Genomic DNA, 14,998 nt, shown 5'->3' on the forward strand with positions numbered 1-14,998 from the left:
TGTAAGACACAAGCAGAACCTGATTTTACCAAGTGAGACATGTTGTGGTCCCTGGAACAACATTGAGATTAACCAATCAGATTTGAAGAACCAGTTTATAGATTTTGTGAAGTTTATGCTTAAAATCACTGTTTGGTGCTTGCAGATCAGTGTCATTCATCTATCATTTCCTCTGATTTTAGGGATTACTCATGGTTAAGGTTAGGTTTAGGTGTAGGGATATGGTCAAGAATATATTTTTGGAGTAAAATGTTGTTGTTCCAGGGTCAACAAAATATGTTGACATAGGAACACATCTAACTCAGCAAAATCAGGACATGCAAGACACGACACTGTTATAAATAACAGCCAGTGGACAACATACACTGTCAGTATATTGTCAGTTAGCTTTGTGATGCTCTGTATGGGATATATTTTACAGTTAATAAACTGATATAATGTTATTGACGACATAGCCATAAATAAATAAAAGAATACAAATCAATGGTAAAAGAAGGAAACATGCTGATTTGAAGTTTATCAAATCAGCCTTTACTTGCCTTATGACTAATGAACATAAACTGTTTGCGTTTCCACACAATTTTCTAAACATCATCAGGGTAAAACACATGACATTAAAAATACACATGAACTAAAAAACAAACACAAGAGAAAACCATAAATGCGACACTTTTGTTATTGCCCCCATTTTTCATGAGATGAACTCAAAGATCTAAGACTTTTTCTATGTACACAAAAGGCCTATTTCTTTCAAATATTGTTCACAAATCTGTCTAAATCTTTTTTAGTGAGCACTTCTCCTTTGCCGAGATAATCCATCCACCTCACAGGTGTGGCATATCAAGATGCTGATTATACAGCATGGTTATTATTGCACAGGTGTACCTTAGGCTGGCCACAATAAAATGTGCTTTTAGTGTAGTGTACCAGTAAGCATTGCTCCACAATGACAGACTGAAGAAACCGGAGTCAATGCTATCCATATGTAGTCCCTGATAACTTCACTCTCATTAATAGAGACCAGACCTTTTGAATGCACAGAAAAAGTCTCAGATCTTTGAGTTCAGCTCATGAAAAATGGGGGGGGAAACTAAAGTGTAGCGTTTATAATTCTTTCAGTATATATATATATATATATATATATATATATATATATATATATATATATATATATATATATATATATATATATATATATATATATATATATATATTAGGGGTGGGCGATATCTCGATATTTAAAATATATCGAGATATTTTTTAAACACGATATGGATTTTGACATATCGTATATATCGATATATTGTTTATATTCTGATTCCGCCACTTTGCTTGTTTGCCTTCCCTGTGCTGTGCTCGCCCCCGCTCGCTCGCTCGCCCCCCGCCTCCTTGCTTTTGTCCCCTCTCACCTCGCGTGTAGAGAACTAGTCAAAAAAAAAAAAAAAAAAAAAAAAAGACAACTGGCTCCGTTATATGGAGATACTTCAGTTTTAAGGCGTTGGGCGAACGGCAGGCAGATGTCTACTGTAGGGCCCAATGAAACGCGGACGGAATCGCGGAATCCAGTCATAAAAATGGAATTTACAGTTTAACGCGGAATGTCACGGAATTGGTCAAATTTTAAATGAATTAATCAAAAGTCGGTCGACGGTCATGCACTTACATCAAATCACGAAATGGACTAATATCTGCAAATATTAACCCGGAAAAGTCTATTTAAATATGAATCCTGCATGTTCTGCGTGTCTGTGTCAACGAATGGAGCAGAAGCGCGTCTTCATTCATTAAACACGGAAGCTCGCATAACGTTTGCGCTGATTTCATTGTCTTTCCTCTCTCTAAATAAAGACGTGAACACATGAGGAACATCTCCAGAACTGCACTTAGAGTCACTTCATGAGCATCTGACCGTTTGATTTGAGTAAGACTAGCTCATATCACATCATAGACTGTGGTATCACATACACAGAACTGTAAAGGTAAACCCGTCAAAATAAAAGTATTTGACAGAAATCTATTACTATTGTACAGCAGAATGTAGATAGCCCACTACTACTACTATTAAAATGAAACGAACATAATTTTATAAGGAATAATCACACAACATTTCTCCCATGTTTTATTTTTAATAGTAAATCCCCTTTGTTTACCAAAAAATAAAGTTTGCTAAATTTTAAATAATTAAAAGATAAATTAAATGAATGTTTTATGCCTTCATTTGATAATCAGAAAAATGTAAATACACAGAATTTCTCAAGGGAAAAAAACATTTCACATAAGGCTATTTTAAGAATTGTTTTTAACTAATTAAGTTGTTTTTATGCATTTAAATAATTGCACATGCTAAAACACAGAATTAGGTAACAATAAAACATATGGTGAAGAAAAAAATAAAATGTTTCATAGGCCCCTTAACATGTAATATTTGCCATATTTGTTTTTGCAGTAGTTTTTTGGGGGTTATTTTTCCTGTAAAGATATCGAGATATATATCGTATATCGAGATATAGCAAAATATATCGAGATATATTTTTTGCTCCATATTGCCCAGCCCTAATATATATATATATATATATATATATATATATATATATATATACTTTTTATATATATACACTTTTGCCTTCTGTCTGCGGTCCAGCTCACCCCTAAAACATCTCGACTGGGTTCAGGTCTGGTGACTGTGGAGGCCAGGTCATCTGGCACAGCCCTTGATGCCTTCAGTGTGACTCTACAATTTTCATAGTCATGAAGATAAAGAAAACTTTATTTTAGTAATGAGAAGGTGATAAATGACTAATATATATATATATATATATATATATATATATATATATATATATATATATATATATATATATATAGTCATTTATCAGATGCTTTTATCCAAAGTGACTTACAACTGAAGCGATCAATTGTAGTATTAAAATAACTAAAAACAGATCCAAAACAAAAAGCTAATACACATTTTTTAAATAAAGAAATTTGATAAAAATGAAAAAAAGCGTACAACAAAATTCATGAAAAATGAAAATGAAAAACAAATATTAAAGCTAAAAACAATGAAAAAATATTAAATAACAAAAGATATAAGAGTAGAATAATGATTCTAACATAAAAAAACTACATACATGTGTATGTACAACCACAAACACATAAACATATATAGATACACATTTATAAATTATATATATAATTTCATTTCTATTTAGTTTATTGAAGTATTAAAATAACTCAAATTAAATAAAACTACAACTTATTAAAAGAGTTTAGTAATCCTAAAAATAACACTGCCAAACACAAGACTTCCATTTTGAATAAATGCTGTATTTCACAAAATGTTTCTGTATTTTTGATCAAATAAATACAGCCTTGATGACCACAAGAAACCTGGATAATATATATATATATATATATACACACACACACACAAATATTATAGTCTTTTGAAATAAAAATTAAATAATAATAATTAACATCTTTTACGTTATTTGCACCACTGCAGTTTAATTTTGAAACCTGAAATCTGCTCAATAAATAAAAAGAAGAAAAAGAAGGAAAAGAAACAAAAGCATTAATGCTATTTGATATCTGACCCACGTAATCTGTGATACAGTCCTCTTGATTTAATGCTTAAAAGCTGCATCCATTACATCTTATTGTGAGCAGACACCACAGGAGGTTATTTATTAGGCACTGATGAGATCTTTATCTCCAGCTTTCAAATACTTCTGAAGCATTATCTTCTTCCCCCCGGTAGTTTGGCCGTACACCCATTTACAATGACATAGTGGGCACGTGGTGCTTTGAAGTGTTTGGTTTGTACTCTTCCCTTCGGCTTATCTCGCCTCCCATAACCTCCAATGAAACGTCAGTAGCACCCAGTGTCATCCAGAACAGTTTACTGCAGGAAACTTCCTCAAGACTGTATCTAAATGTTTGTAACTTACTGTGGCTTTGGTGTAAAAACGATCATGAGACTTTAATGCTGTGGAATGGGAGAGCGTGAAATACGCAGAAGGGTTAGAAGAGTCATCAGTATCAGTTTTCCGAGAGAGATATGTTGTCAGGTTAAGGTATAAGACATGGATGAGCTCTAAGAAAGCTCAAACACATTCTCGTTTTATTCAAAGATCTCTTTTTCAACTTGTCAACATGCAAGACACCTCTAGACTTAAGCAAATAGACTTTGCAAATGAGAAAGACCTAATGGACAAACCTCACAGTGGAATTCAAGACGTCTAATGCCGAACTAAAAACATACTTTGTCTAAATTGTAATGAGAAAAACACACGTAACAGCTAAAAGCATTTAGAAATGTCACGAAAACAGCATCTTACATTTAGTGCTGTCTATCTTTGGTCCGTTTCTACCCAGACGCCAGTGGGAGGTCTTCACCTCCCTGACGGATCCTAAGCTGAAGCCTGACCACTTGTAGGAAACTCCACCGCAGGGCTCTCAAGTGTAATAAAGGCTCAGGATGATCCGTTTACATGAGCAGCTGTGTAAATGATGTCAAGATTTTCCAGGAAACCGCTCCGGGTCGTATTTGCAAAATATTCGACCTGATTCATCATTTACTAACGAGACTTGACGTTGCTTCACTTGATTTATCTTTGCACAAAAACATCCAGGGCCCACAGATTAGTCATCTTGCTTTGACTTTTCTTCTTCCTGAGTTTCTACAACAGACATCACATCCAAAATCCATTTCTACTTGCGGTCTCAGCTGCACAAGATTTCAGACTTTCTGGGTTGTTAGAGTGTTTTTTGCGGTGTCTCACATGTTCAGTTATGAGCACGGTCCAATGGACCTGATAATTCCCTATGTTTATTTCTCCTGTGTGGTATCATCTGCTTATATTTAATTGAACTGGATATTTTAGACTTTTTTTTTTTGCTTGACCCTAAATGCATTCATTGAAAGCTTGCAAATGTAACTGTGAGGCTTATCTAACAGGTAGTTAACACCTGTTTTTGTTTTGTTTTTTGCATGAAACTGCATGCTAAGTAAATGAATGTTAAACTTTTATATAAGAAAGAGGGACTCATAAATCAACGGGGGAACTCACAAGAGACTGTCAGTTAAATGACTAATAATAACATGTTAAATGCGAATGGGAAATATAATGTGCTGTCAAATATTGCACTTTTCAAAGACATGCAATAAGTCCTAATTCCATTTCTCTTTTCTCTCAAAAAACAAAAGGCCAAAACATTTCAAATGTGTGCTAAATCTACAGTAGATGTTGTAAACAGTGACACTGGATATTTTTTAAAAGTATATATTTAGTTTCAAACTTCATATACCAAAATATATTTCAGATTGTATTTCAGGTAAAAATATTTCCAATCTTATAGTGCTGTACATTTAGGCTAAATGTATTTTTTCTTTTCTATGTTCCAATGTAACATACAATATATGTTTATGAATGTATTTTCTTTAAATACATATACACAGATATTCATGTTACATCTGAAGAAAAACTTTAAATACTAAATACTTTTTAGTTTACATTTTTTTCAAATGTAGATAGATAGATAGATAGATAGATAGATAGATAGATAGATAGATAGATAGATAGGTAGATAGATAATTATACTGTCATTGAACATATTACAAATTAACCCCAAAACATTACTTTTAATAAATTAGCAGAGGTTCCTCTAAATCAAAATTTCCCAACCCTGGTCCTGGAGGCACCCCCAACACTGCCCAATTTGCATGTCTCCTTTCTCTGACACACCAGTTTCAGGTCTTGGAGTCTCTACTAATGAGCTGATGACCTGAATCAGGTGTGTTTGATTAAGGAAACATGGAAAACTTGCAGTGTTGAAGTGCCTCCAGGATCAATGTTGGGAACCACTGCTCTACAGTATTTGAATAAATGGTTGTGGACTGTAAAGCATGTGTTATCTATCGTGAGCTCTGGTGAACACATCAGTGGTTCTTACCTTTGTCTTATGGGAAGCAAGATGTGGGATTTCCTACGAAAATCAATGGCTGCTCATAAACACTCAGCAGCATCTGTTGTGGAAGAGTATGAGAATAAACAATTCCGTGTTCTGTTAAACAATGATTCAAGGCAACATGGGAATATAAAAAATATGACTGGTATTAAAAAGTTTCCAAAGTACCATTAAAATGTACATTTGTGGCATTGGTAATTTGTACAGATGACATCTGGATCACTCCAGTGAGAGATAAAAGGAATGCAAGACAAAGCAATCTGCAGCTGAAAGGACCAGATTCAAAATAACACATTCACACTCATGAGAAACACATGGGGGTCTAGTGTAGTGTGATGGATCCAGTCTTATTACTTAGACTTACAAAATAAATTACTTACTTAAATAAATATCCTAAAATAAGAAATTTGCTAGAAAAAAAACATGCCTTGACATTTGGCAAGACAGCAAAGGCGTATTAGTTTGGTGACGTTGCTGTTGAAATTGAGCTAAGCAGTAAATTATTTTTTATATTAGTCATAAAAACAACTTGAGTGAGATATTTGCAATGAAAAATTAGTGACATTTAAAATACAAATGTATAATGTTTATATAATGTGTTATGTTGGTCTTCTATAAAGTATCAGAGCCTGCAGAGGTGGCTTAAATACTTGCATGCTAAAAAGAACCATACATTTTTTTTCTCTCTAATCCCTGTCAGATCCCTGTCAAAGAGTCAAAAGCTAAAAGACCTCAATTAATAAAAAATAAAAGGTTTTCAGATGTTGAATAAGTAGCCAGACTTGGCCACTAGAGAAAAGCCTTTGGAATAATAATACTTGGCTATGAGGTGCTAAGTGACAATTTGTAATCAATCTCTGAAGATCTGACTGAGGAATACAAGCAGTTTTAGAGGGTTTCTAATGCTTTCTTTCTATCATTGGTGTGCTGTTTTTACGGGGGAATCATCTTGATTCTTAAAAAAAAAAAAAAAATTAAAAACAGTTGACAGTAGCCACTGACTATCTCAATGTGAAAAAAAAAAAAATTATACTATGGAAGTCAAAGGTAATGTCAACTGTTAGGATACCAACGCTCTTCAAAATACTTTTGTGTTCAACAGAAGAAAAAAACTCATACAGATTTGGAACAGCTTGAGAGTGAGTAAATGATGAGTGAGTAAATTAAGATTAACCAGTAATAAAATAAGTTGTTTGTCTGTACAATAAAAGTCAGTGAGGTCCAAGAACATCATATGGGTTCTCAGAACTGATCTCAGAATTGTCATGTTTGGGTGAACTATCCATTTAGTCCTTTTCTGTATTCAGTGTCCCATGATAAACCACATCTGGGGTAGTTGGAATCAAATCAGTGGAGACCATAATTTTGATATCACTGCCTAATCCAGTGAGGGTTTTTAGTAAAATCCCTGATACTTGTCTCTTTACTTTCATTATCCTCCAAGGGACCATTTGTAAGCCACAGAATTTACATCACCATTTTATAATACCATGAATAAATTTGCAGAGAACATTTAATCCCCATTGCAATGGAGAACCAGCAAGGGAAGGAAGCTTGGTTGTGTGCCAGCCTCTGCCGAACAGACCTTGCAGCATTTTCTGCTGTAATAATGAAACTGTATATTACGCTGAAATCAAGAACAAACGGCTGGTAATAGCCCCAAACACTAATATACTCTCTAGTACAACTTGTGTAGACCGTAATTATTATCCATGCTAAAGTAGTGATTACACAGCAAACACAAAAGATTTTTACAACTTTTCACAGTTGCAACTAGGTAGGTTGCATTGAGTACCTAAACAACATTTTTAATCTGTAACTAAATTTTTTAAATAATGTAAACAAAATCAAATATTTCGGAATCATTGTGAAAATAGCTCATCAACCAGCTCAAACTGCAACTTTAACTAGGAGACTTAGCCTACAAGTTATGTTTTATGTAAAAAATAAAATAAAATAACAAAATATTTTCAGTACCACAGCGATATATGAACTCTGCTCCTGATAAAAGCAATTATTCAAATTGAATAATCGACTTCACCATATTTTCTTTGAGGTTTATTTGCTAACTTGACATTCAGAACTACTGGCGCAGATATGGAACATTGTGAAAAATGTATTTAATGCGAAAAAACATCTGTCGCAATAAATACGTCAGATTTTACGGCGTGAGAAAAGGTTTTTACAAGGTACGCAGGTTTGCCGCGTAATCTTGACAAACGAACGTATAGGCAATTGAGTGATTTATCGGCAGTGCAGATCATAACCAACCATATTGCGCCATATTAGCACGTTTCACGGAACATAACAGCAGGGAGACAAATGTGTTTTTTTCACAAAACGTTGGACAAGAGGATAGATGGACATATGGTGTCTGCCATTCCTCCGCCCCAGACGGTTTGATCCACCACATGCCGATAGCGTGGCGGACCCTCGTGGGCCATTTCCTTAACACGTTACTAACGGTTTTCCACCGACACAACTGGCCTTTTGAAGTCCCTTTTAAGAGCATAATTATTCCCCCTTCCAGACAGTACACTCACTTCTCACCTTTTTAATAAGCCACTCATAGACAAGTGTTTGCCTCTTTTACTCGCTCTCTTTCTTACTTATTTTCCTAGAAGCCGCCCATAAATACCCTGCCACTTGGCTGCAAAAAAGGTTGCCCCTTCACCAGGTTGATGCTCCTGCTAGTTCTGAGTCACTAGAAGGGGCCTCCACACTTAGATTTTCAATGAGTCAGGTGTGAGTGAATATAAAAAGCCATTAAAGGGAACGAGACTTAACAGGCTCAAAAGTCCCAAAGTTGCATTAACAGTTCATAGTGTTCTTCTATTTACAGTCTGCTCAATAAAGAGAATGATGAGCAGATCTGGGAATGATGTCATTAAAACTATTATCTGTTATGATATGCAATTACTACATCTGGATCCAATTAGGCATATAAGATTTTGATGGCAATGAAGGTTTAGACAACACATGCAGATGCAAATACAGAGTTATGTAATTCAAGTTATTACATACCATATTAGTCATTATCATCATAAAGTTCACAAATGGCTAAGAGTCCAAATTTAGCTGAATTCACATCTACTGCATTGCATTTATTACATACTGTATATAGGCCTTTTGAATGGTCACTTCTGGCATTTATGCTTTAGAAGGCATTTTTAAAAAAACATATTAAACTTATTATTCCTTTTAATGTAGTAGGTCTAATAAAGCAGGAAAATCTCAGGACAAAATGGAATGATGCAACTAGATATCATTTTACTTTAAATTTGAATTATATTTGAAGAGCTCAGATTGAAAAGCTAAGTGCCATCTGAAATTTTCTTCTAAAATGGGCATTTTCTCAGGCTCCTATGTTTATGCGCTGTTATTTTGCTCTAATAGCAATGAATAGAACCTATTCACGGTCATTAACGTGAGATTACTGAACCTACACCTACACATAGGAGCCTGATAAAAATAAAAAATTTTAGAAGAAAAATTCTAACAGCACTTAGAGGCTTGGCATCCACTCTCTTAATTTTATTAAGAGAATTTGTCGTATAGTTTACTTTTTACTTATTTCTTGCTAAGAATTTTTCTAAGGAATATTGGTCAACAGCACCATCTAGCTGAGACAACATTTACTTTGGTGTAGGACACTAAGGGTCCAGAGCAGAGGTGAGATGCAGAGGGGATCATTTAACAAGATCATTTATTGAGACAGGCAAATAATAACAGCTGAAAGTCTTAATTAATCTGCATCAAACTAAACTTTTTTTTTTCACCCACAGAGTTCTAAACCTATAAAACCGTTACTGGTATTTCTGCCATGGCAGATACTTCAGTGTGTAGTGCTCTAATGTGTCATCTATTTGGTTAAATTAGAAGATGGTGTTCTCTGTTTACAAAGTTTGAAATAAAAATATGAAATTCTTTAATTTGCTTACCATTACTTTTACAGCTTCAGGAAATGTTTTCAAATAGTTTTATAAAGCACGACGTGCAACTACATATGATCAAATGATGATTGTAACAATGCGATTACATTACATTATTGAATTGGCAACACTTTACAGTAATGCCTCAATTGCAAACATTCGTTACACATTAGCTTACATTACCCTGCAATAACTTTTTTACAGCATTTATTAATCTTTGTTAATATTAATTGATACAAATACAATAGCTATCAGCACATAAGAAATAATGTATTGTTCACTGAGTTCATGTAACTAATTTAGTTAACTAATTAAATTGTATTTTAAAGCGTTACCACAGAACTGTTGGTTTTAATGTTTAAGGGCTAATTTAAATTCACAGCAATTTCATTGATGATGCACAAGGGGCTTGAGCGTCAAAGTACAGTGATCCAGCAGATTATAAAATAAAATGAGAATAAAAATTCAATGCAGAATCACCATTTGCCATGAAACTGAAGCCATGGCCGAGCTCTTCCTGCCTCTGGAAAGCTGTTTTCACATTTGTAGAATACAAATTATGAATCAGTAGCTGGAAAGCAATTTGTTGCACAAAATGTTCTTACATAAGCCTAGAACAACCTGTAATATTTTTACATCATTTAAACTATGCTATAGTGACATAACACTCCTAATCACAATATAATTTAGATTTTTTTGTGTGCTTCATTGAAGACAAATAAATACCAATTCATAAGTTTATTAACTATCCAAAAAAAATACAACAGCCAACAGCAAGTTGCCTGACTCAATAACATACAAATGCATTACGAAAAACAACTCAATTGACTATGAAATATGACACAAGAGCTCAATAACAATATCATGGGCATTCAACGGGGCAGTTATTTTTGCATTTGAAATTTTCACTTCAGAAACAGAATTTTTTCTGATTTTTTTGTACATTTTCTGATGCAATTCAGGCTATATGATCTATGACAAATGTTTTTAGTATTTTTTGAACTTGTTTAGTAATGCAATGGCACTCAGCAAGCAGCTGTAATGAATAAGAAACAAAAAAGCAAACATGTAATGGACACTCAATACTTAATACAAAACTGCTATATGTTCTATAAAAGCAATTATTCCTTATAAACAAGTTTATATTGTAGGTGTCCCTCAAATTACATTCAAAAGCTACAAAACCATACTAAACTAGGTGATGTGCTAGGCATTACTGCATGAATAAAATGATGACATCTACACCATGCTCTACGTGTTTTCAGCATGTTTTCAAGTGCTACTATATATTTCTTAACACTTACAACTGTTTAGGTGTCAAAAATCCTTTGTATGGCTCACATTTTAGCAACTCCTAAAGTGGGGAAGTGTGTTTATATTCCTACACTGATCAATTACAAATTCCTTCTCATCCTTTCCAATCCTTATTTGTTATAAAAACCACAACTACACTGGAGTTCTAGGGCTAACTTAGTCCTCAATGTGTCACTGTAGGAGTCTTTAGTACTCTACTAATTACTGTAATTGTTTAACATGCAGTGACTTCATTACTATTACAGACAACATGTTAAGGATGCACAACTCTAAAACTAAAATGTTTTAGTGCAGAAAACTGTTTGGACCAAGCATAATGCAAAAGAAATGTAGTGCAGTTTTATGTTATGGCCTCCAAAATATTATCAAAGGCTTTAAAAATGAGCAGAGGCACATGGACACAACCCAGCTGGTGTCCTAGAAATGGCAGGTTAATGCTGGCATCAACGAAAGACCGACTACTGACTAAGAAAAGTGCATTTGCACATGGACATTTTGTCAAAGCACCTACCCTGAAAAAGTGGAGAATTCAATACTACTGAAATAAGTCGCAATGTCCTAGAACAAACATTGAGCCACTTGACTTTTCACAGCATGCCGATTCTACAGGTGGCTGCGCTACACTACAACTGAAAAAGATAGAAAAGACAGCTGAAAAGGTGCATTGCAATGGACTGTTATGCAGGCAAACACACTTTGTGCTTTGTATTTGCATTCTACCCCAATGCAAACAGACAAACTAATATGCCTCACAACAGGATCAAATACTGATTTTTTTTTTTTTTATGTAAAAAAATAGAACAATTTTCAAAACAAATTTCAGAAAATCACTGACTATAGATTGTGTTTCGTTGTCTGGCACTGTGTTAGCAGAGAGATTGTGCACACATCAATTGTTTTCCCCTTTTCGTAAATTACTCAAGTTCGCTATGCATTTCCAAAATATCAGGGATAAGCCAATGGTGATTTCAACTGCAGTGCTCGACTACATGTGTCTTTCTGATTGAAGGTTTCTGGACTTTAGGTCTTAGATGAATATCCTTTGATCACTGTTTTTTGGCAGTTCATGAACAACTACAATACTGGCTCGATCACTTGGCCTCGGATGGCATTTTGCACATTACAAGTATCTGCTTCAAAGCCTTTTGCACATCTTCATCCATCTGGCCCTAAAAAGAAAGGTTAGAGAGTTTAAAAAGGCTATTCTGGACTAAGAGAGAAAACACATTATTTAATAAGTTAACAGTATATGGACTGAATCAAACTCAAATGAATAACTTGTTGATATTTGTACACTAGAATATTGACCGATTATAAATAAATACAGACCTGGACAGCATAAAGAAGGTGCATCCGGTAGACTGAGACAACTTCATGGTGACGTTTCTTTGACTCCTATTGTGAAAAGAAAGCAACCGCTTTGAATATTTTTGGAAAGCAATTTTGAACATATGTATAGAGCATGTCATGCTCATGTAATACCACTTTTCATTTTCTTTGTTGATTACACAATACTGTTCAAATATCTGGGCCAGTAATGTTCTTTTGAATGAAATGAATACTTTTAATCAGCAAGGATGCATTAAAATGATCAAAAGTAATTGTGAAGACATTTATGTTTTTGTTATCTTATAGAAGATGTTTAAATAAAAGTCGTTCTTTCAAACTTTCTATTTATAGAAATAGAAACACAACTGTTATCAAGATGGATAATAACAAGAATATTTCAATTGCATGATATTATTGTTTTTACTGTATTTTTTTAATGGATGAGGCCTTGGTGAGCATAAGAGTCTTCTTAAAATTCTTTACAAAACTGTACCATCCCCAAACTCTTGAACAGTTTACTTGCTATATTTCTTTAAAGCAGAACAAGGATTGTAACATACAGCAAGTTGATACTGCAGTTGCTTGATCTGCTGTTGGAGAGAGTCCACCTGCTGGCTTTGCTGTCTCTTAGGGGTGCTAGTGTAAGACAGCTGTGAAAGGCTGTTCAGAGCATCCTTTAACTTCAAAACTTCCTTTGAGAGCTCATCAATCTGTAATTAAACACAACACATTAGTTGTTAACATTACACATCAAGCATCAATTGGACAGAAATGAGAACGGAAGAATAAAAATCACCTTTTTATTCTTCTCTCGCTCAGATATCACATGGTTTTCCACCTGCTTCTTCAGCTGGACAATGACCTCCTGAGCCTCCCTGTACTTGGTACTCAATGCACTGCACTCCTGCTCCCTGCTCACTGCCAACTCTTGTGCCGTTTGTCTTTCATTTCTGCCGTCCTTCACCTCCTGCCAAGCAGCAGTCACCTCCAGAGCCATCTCATCCTGTTTCCTGAGCGCATCCTTCAGTAGGTGGTTCAGGTGACTTATCTCACCCCCCAGCTTCTCCCTCATCTGCTCATATTCCATTCGGGATAATGAATCATTTGGAGGGACATCTTTCTTAACTGTCAGTCTGTTCTGCAAAGTGTCCACCTGCAAGGTCTTCTGGTCGAGCTGCTCTTTAAGAACTTCAACTTCCGACTCAAGGTTCTTGATGGCGTTCCCCAAGGAGGCCACGACCTGGGTGTGGTCTGCAATGGCTACAGACGATTGAGCCTGGATTTCGGCGTCTTGTTTAACCTGGGCTATTTCTTTAAGTGCCGCTTGATGCTTAGCCTCAGTGTCCTTCAATAACTTCTGCATGTCCTTCATCTTGAATGCCAGCTCTTGAATTTTCTGCTCATGCTCCTCCTTGGTGACACAGGCCACATCTGCCTTGTCCTTAGGCTCTGAAGCTTTGGTTTGCAGTTGGTTGCGGGCGACGCTAAGCTCGCTTTTGGCCTCACTGTACGATTTTGAGAGCTCCAAAAGCCGCAGCTGCAGCCCATCGATAATCTCACCGAGCTCTGCCTTCATCTCTTCAAAGTCTTTGGCTGCAGCCTCCACCGGCACAGTGCCTCGAAGGGCTTCCTGGAGCATCCTGATCTCCTCTTGAGACTCTTTGTACTTCTCGATCAACAGTGCTTTCTCCTGGTTGATGTTCTCCACCAAAGTGCTGTAGGTGTTCTTCAGTTCTTGACGCTCTTCCTCAGATAGACGGACACTTTTGAGCTGAGCCTGAAGATCCCTTATCAAACAAGTATCTTGCTGTCGCTCCTCCTGCGATACGGCCAACTTTCCCTTCAGTTCTTTGACCTCCTGCTCCAGGCAGCTCTTCAAATACTGAAACTTCTGCACCACGTTGTCCTCTTGTGTGCCCACAGAATCTCCCCTCATCTGTAACTCTTGCAATGCTTCCTGGCATTTTTGGGTATCTTCACCAATGCTTTTAGATGCAACTTCAGTTTTTTCAAAGTCAGTGTTTAGTCTGGCCTGAAGAGTGCGGTTCTCCATTCTGGACTCTAGAAGTTTGGCCTGCAGATTCTCCAGCGCGCCCCGAAGCAGTCCGATTTCTTTATCCGCAATCAGTCTTGCGTCCTCCTCAATCTCATGTTTGTTTGACGAACCACTGATATCCAAAACAGACAACCCTGAAAGATCCTCCTCATCACCAGTATGGATATGCACTTCGCTGGAGAGCTCGAAGTCAGCACGGGTGGAGTGGTACGAGGCATTAGACTCTATGCTGTTTGGACGGGAACTTCCCTGGCCTTCCTCTCCTTGTGGAGCTGGACGTTTCTGCTCAGTTAGAAAAGATAATGACTTGCAATGTACTTATTTCCAAATGCTCTTTGCTTTAAAGTGCTGTGTGCAATTTCCACCAACCAAACAAATTTGTAAAAATTTCCAAACA

At 35.7% G+C, this 14,998-nt stretch overlaps 1 protein-coding gene across 5 annotated transcripts in view; it reads right to left on the reverse strand.

Annotated features, from left to right (window-relative positions):
* Nucleotides 1-10,625: 10,625 nt before the first annotated feature.
* Nucleotides 10,626-14,998, reverse strand: part of LOC113038638 (ankycorbin-like) — a 39,765-nt gene continuing 35,392 nt past the window's right edge. For all 5 annotated transcript variants that reach the window (XM_026196228.1, XM_026196231.1, XM_026196230.1 and 2 more), the window contains 4 exons: nucleotides 13,342-14,883; nucleotides 13,106-13,255; nucleotides 12,546-12,611; nucleotides 10,626-12,385 (listed from right to left, as the gene is read on the reverse strand). In XM_026196228.1, the coding sequence (XP_026052013.1) occupies nucleotides 12,308-12,385; nucleotides 12,546-12,611; nucleotides 13,106-13,255; nucleotides 13,342-14,883 (1,836 nt within the window). In that variant the 3' untranslated portion in view covers nucleotides 10,626-12,307. The remainder of the gene's footprint in view (nucleotides 12,386-12,545; nucleotides 12,612-13,105; nucleotides 13,256-13,341; nucleotides 14,884-14,998) is intronic.

This window comes from Carassius auratus, chromosome 21, assembly GCF_003368295.1.
Source record: "Carassius auratus strain Wakin chromosome 21, ASM336829v1, whole genome shotgun sequence".
Taxonomy (NCBI): domain Eukaryota; kingdom Metazoa; phylum Chordata; class Actinopteri; order Cypriniformes; family Cyprinidae; genus Carassius; species Carassius auratus.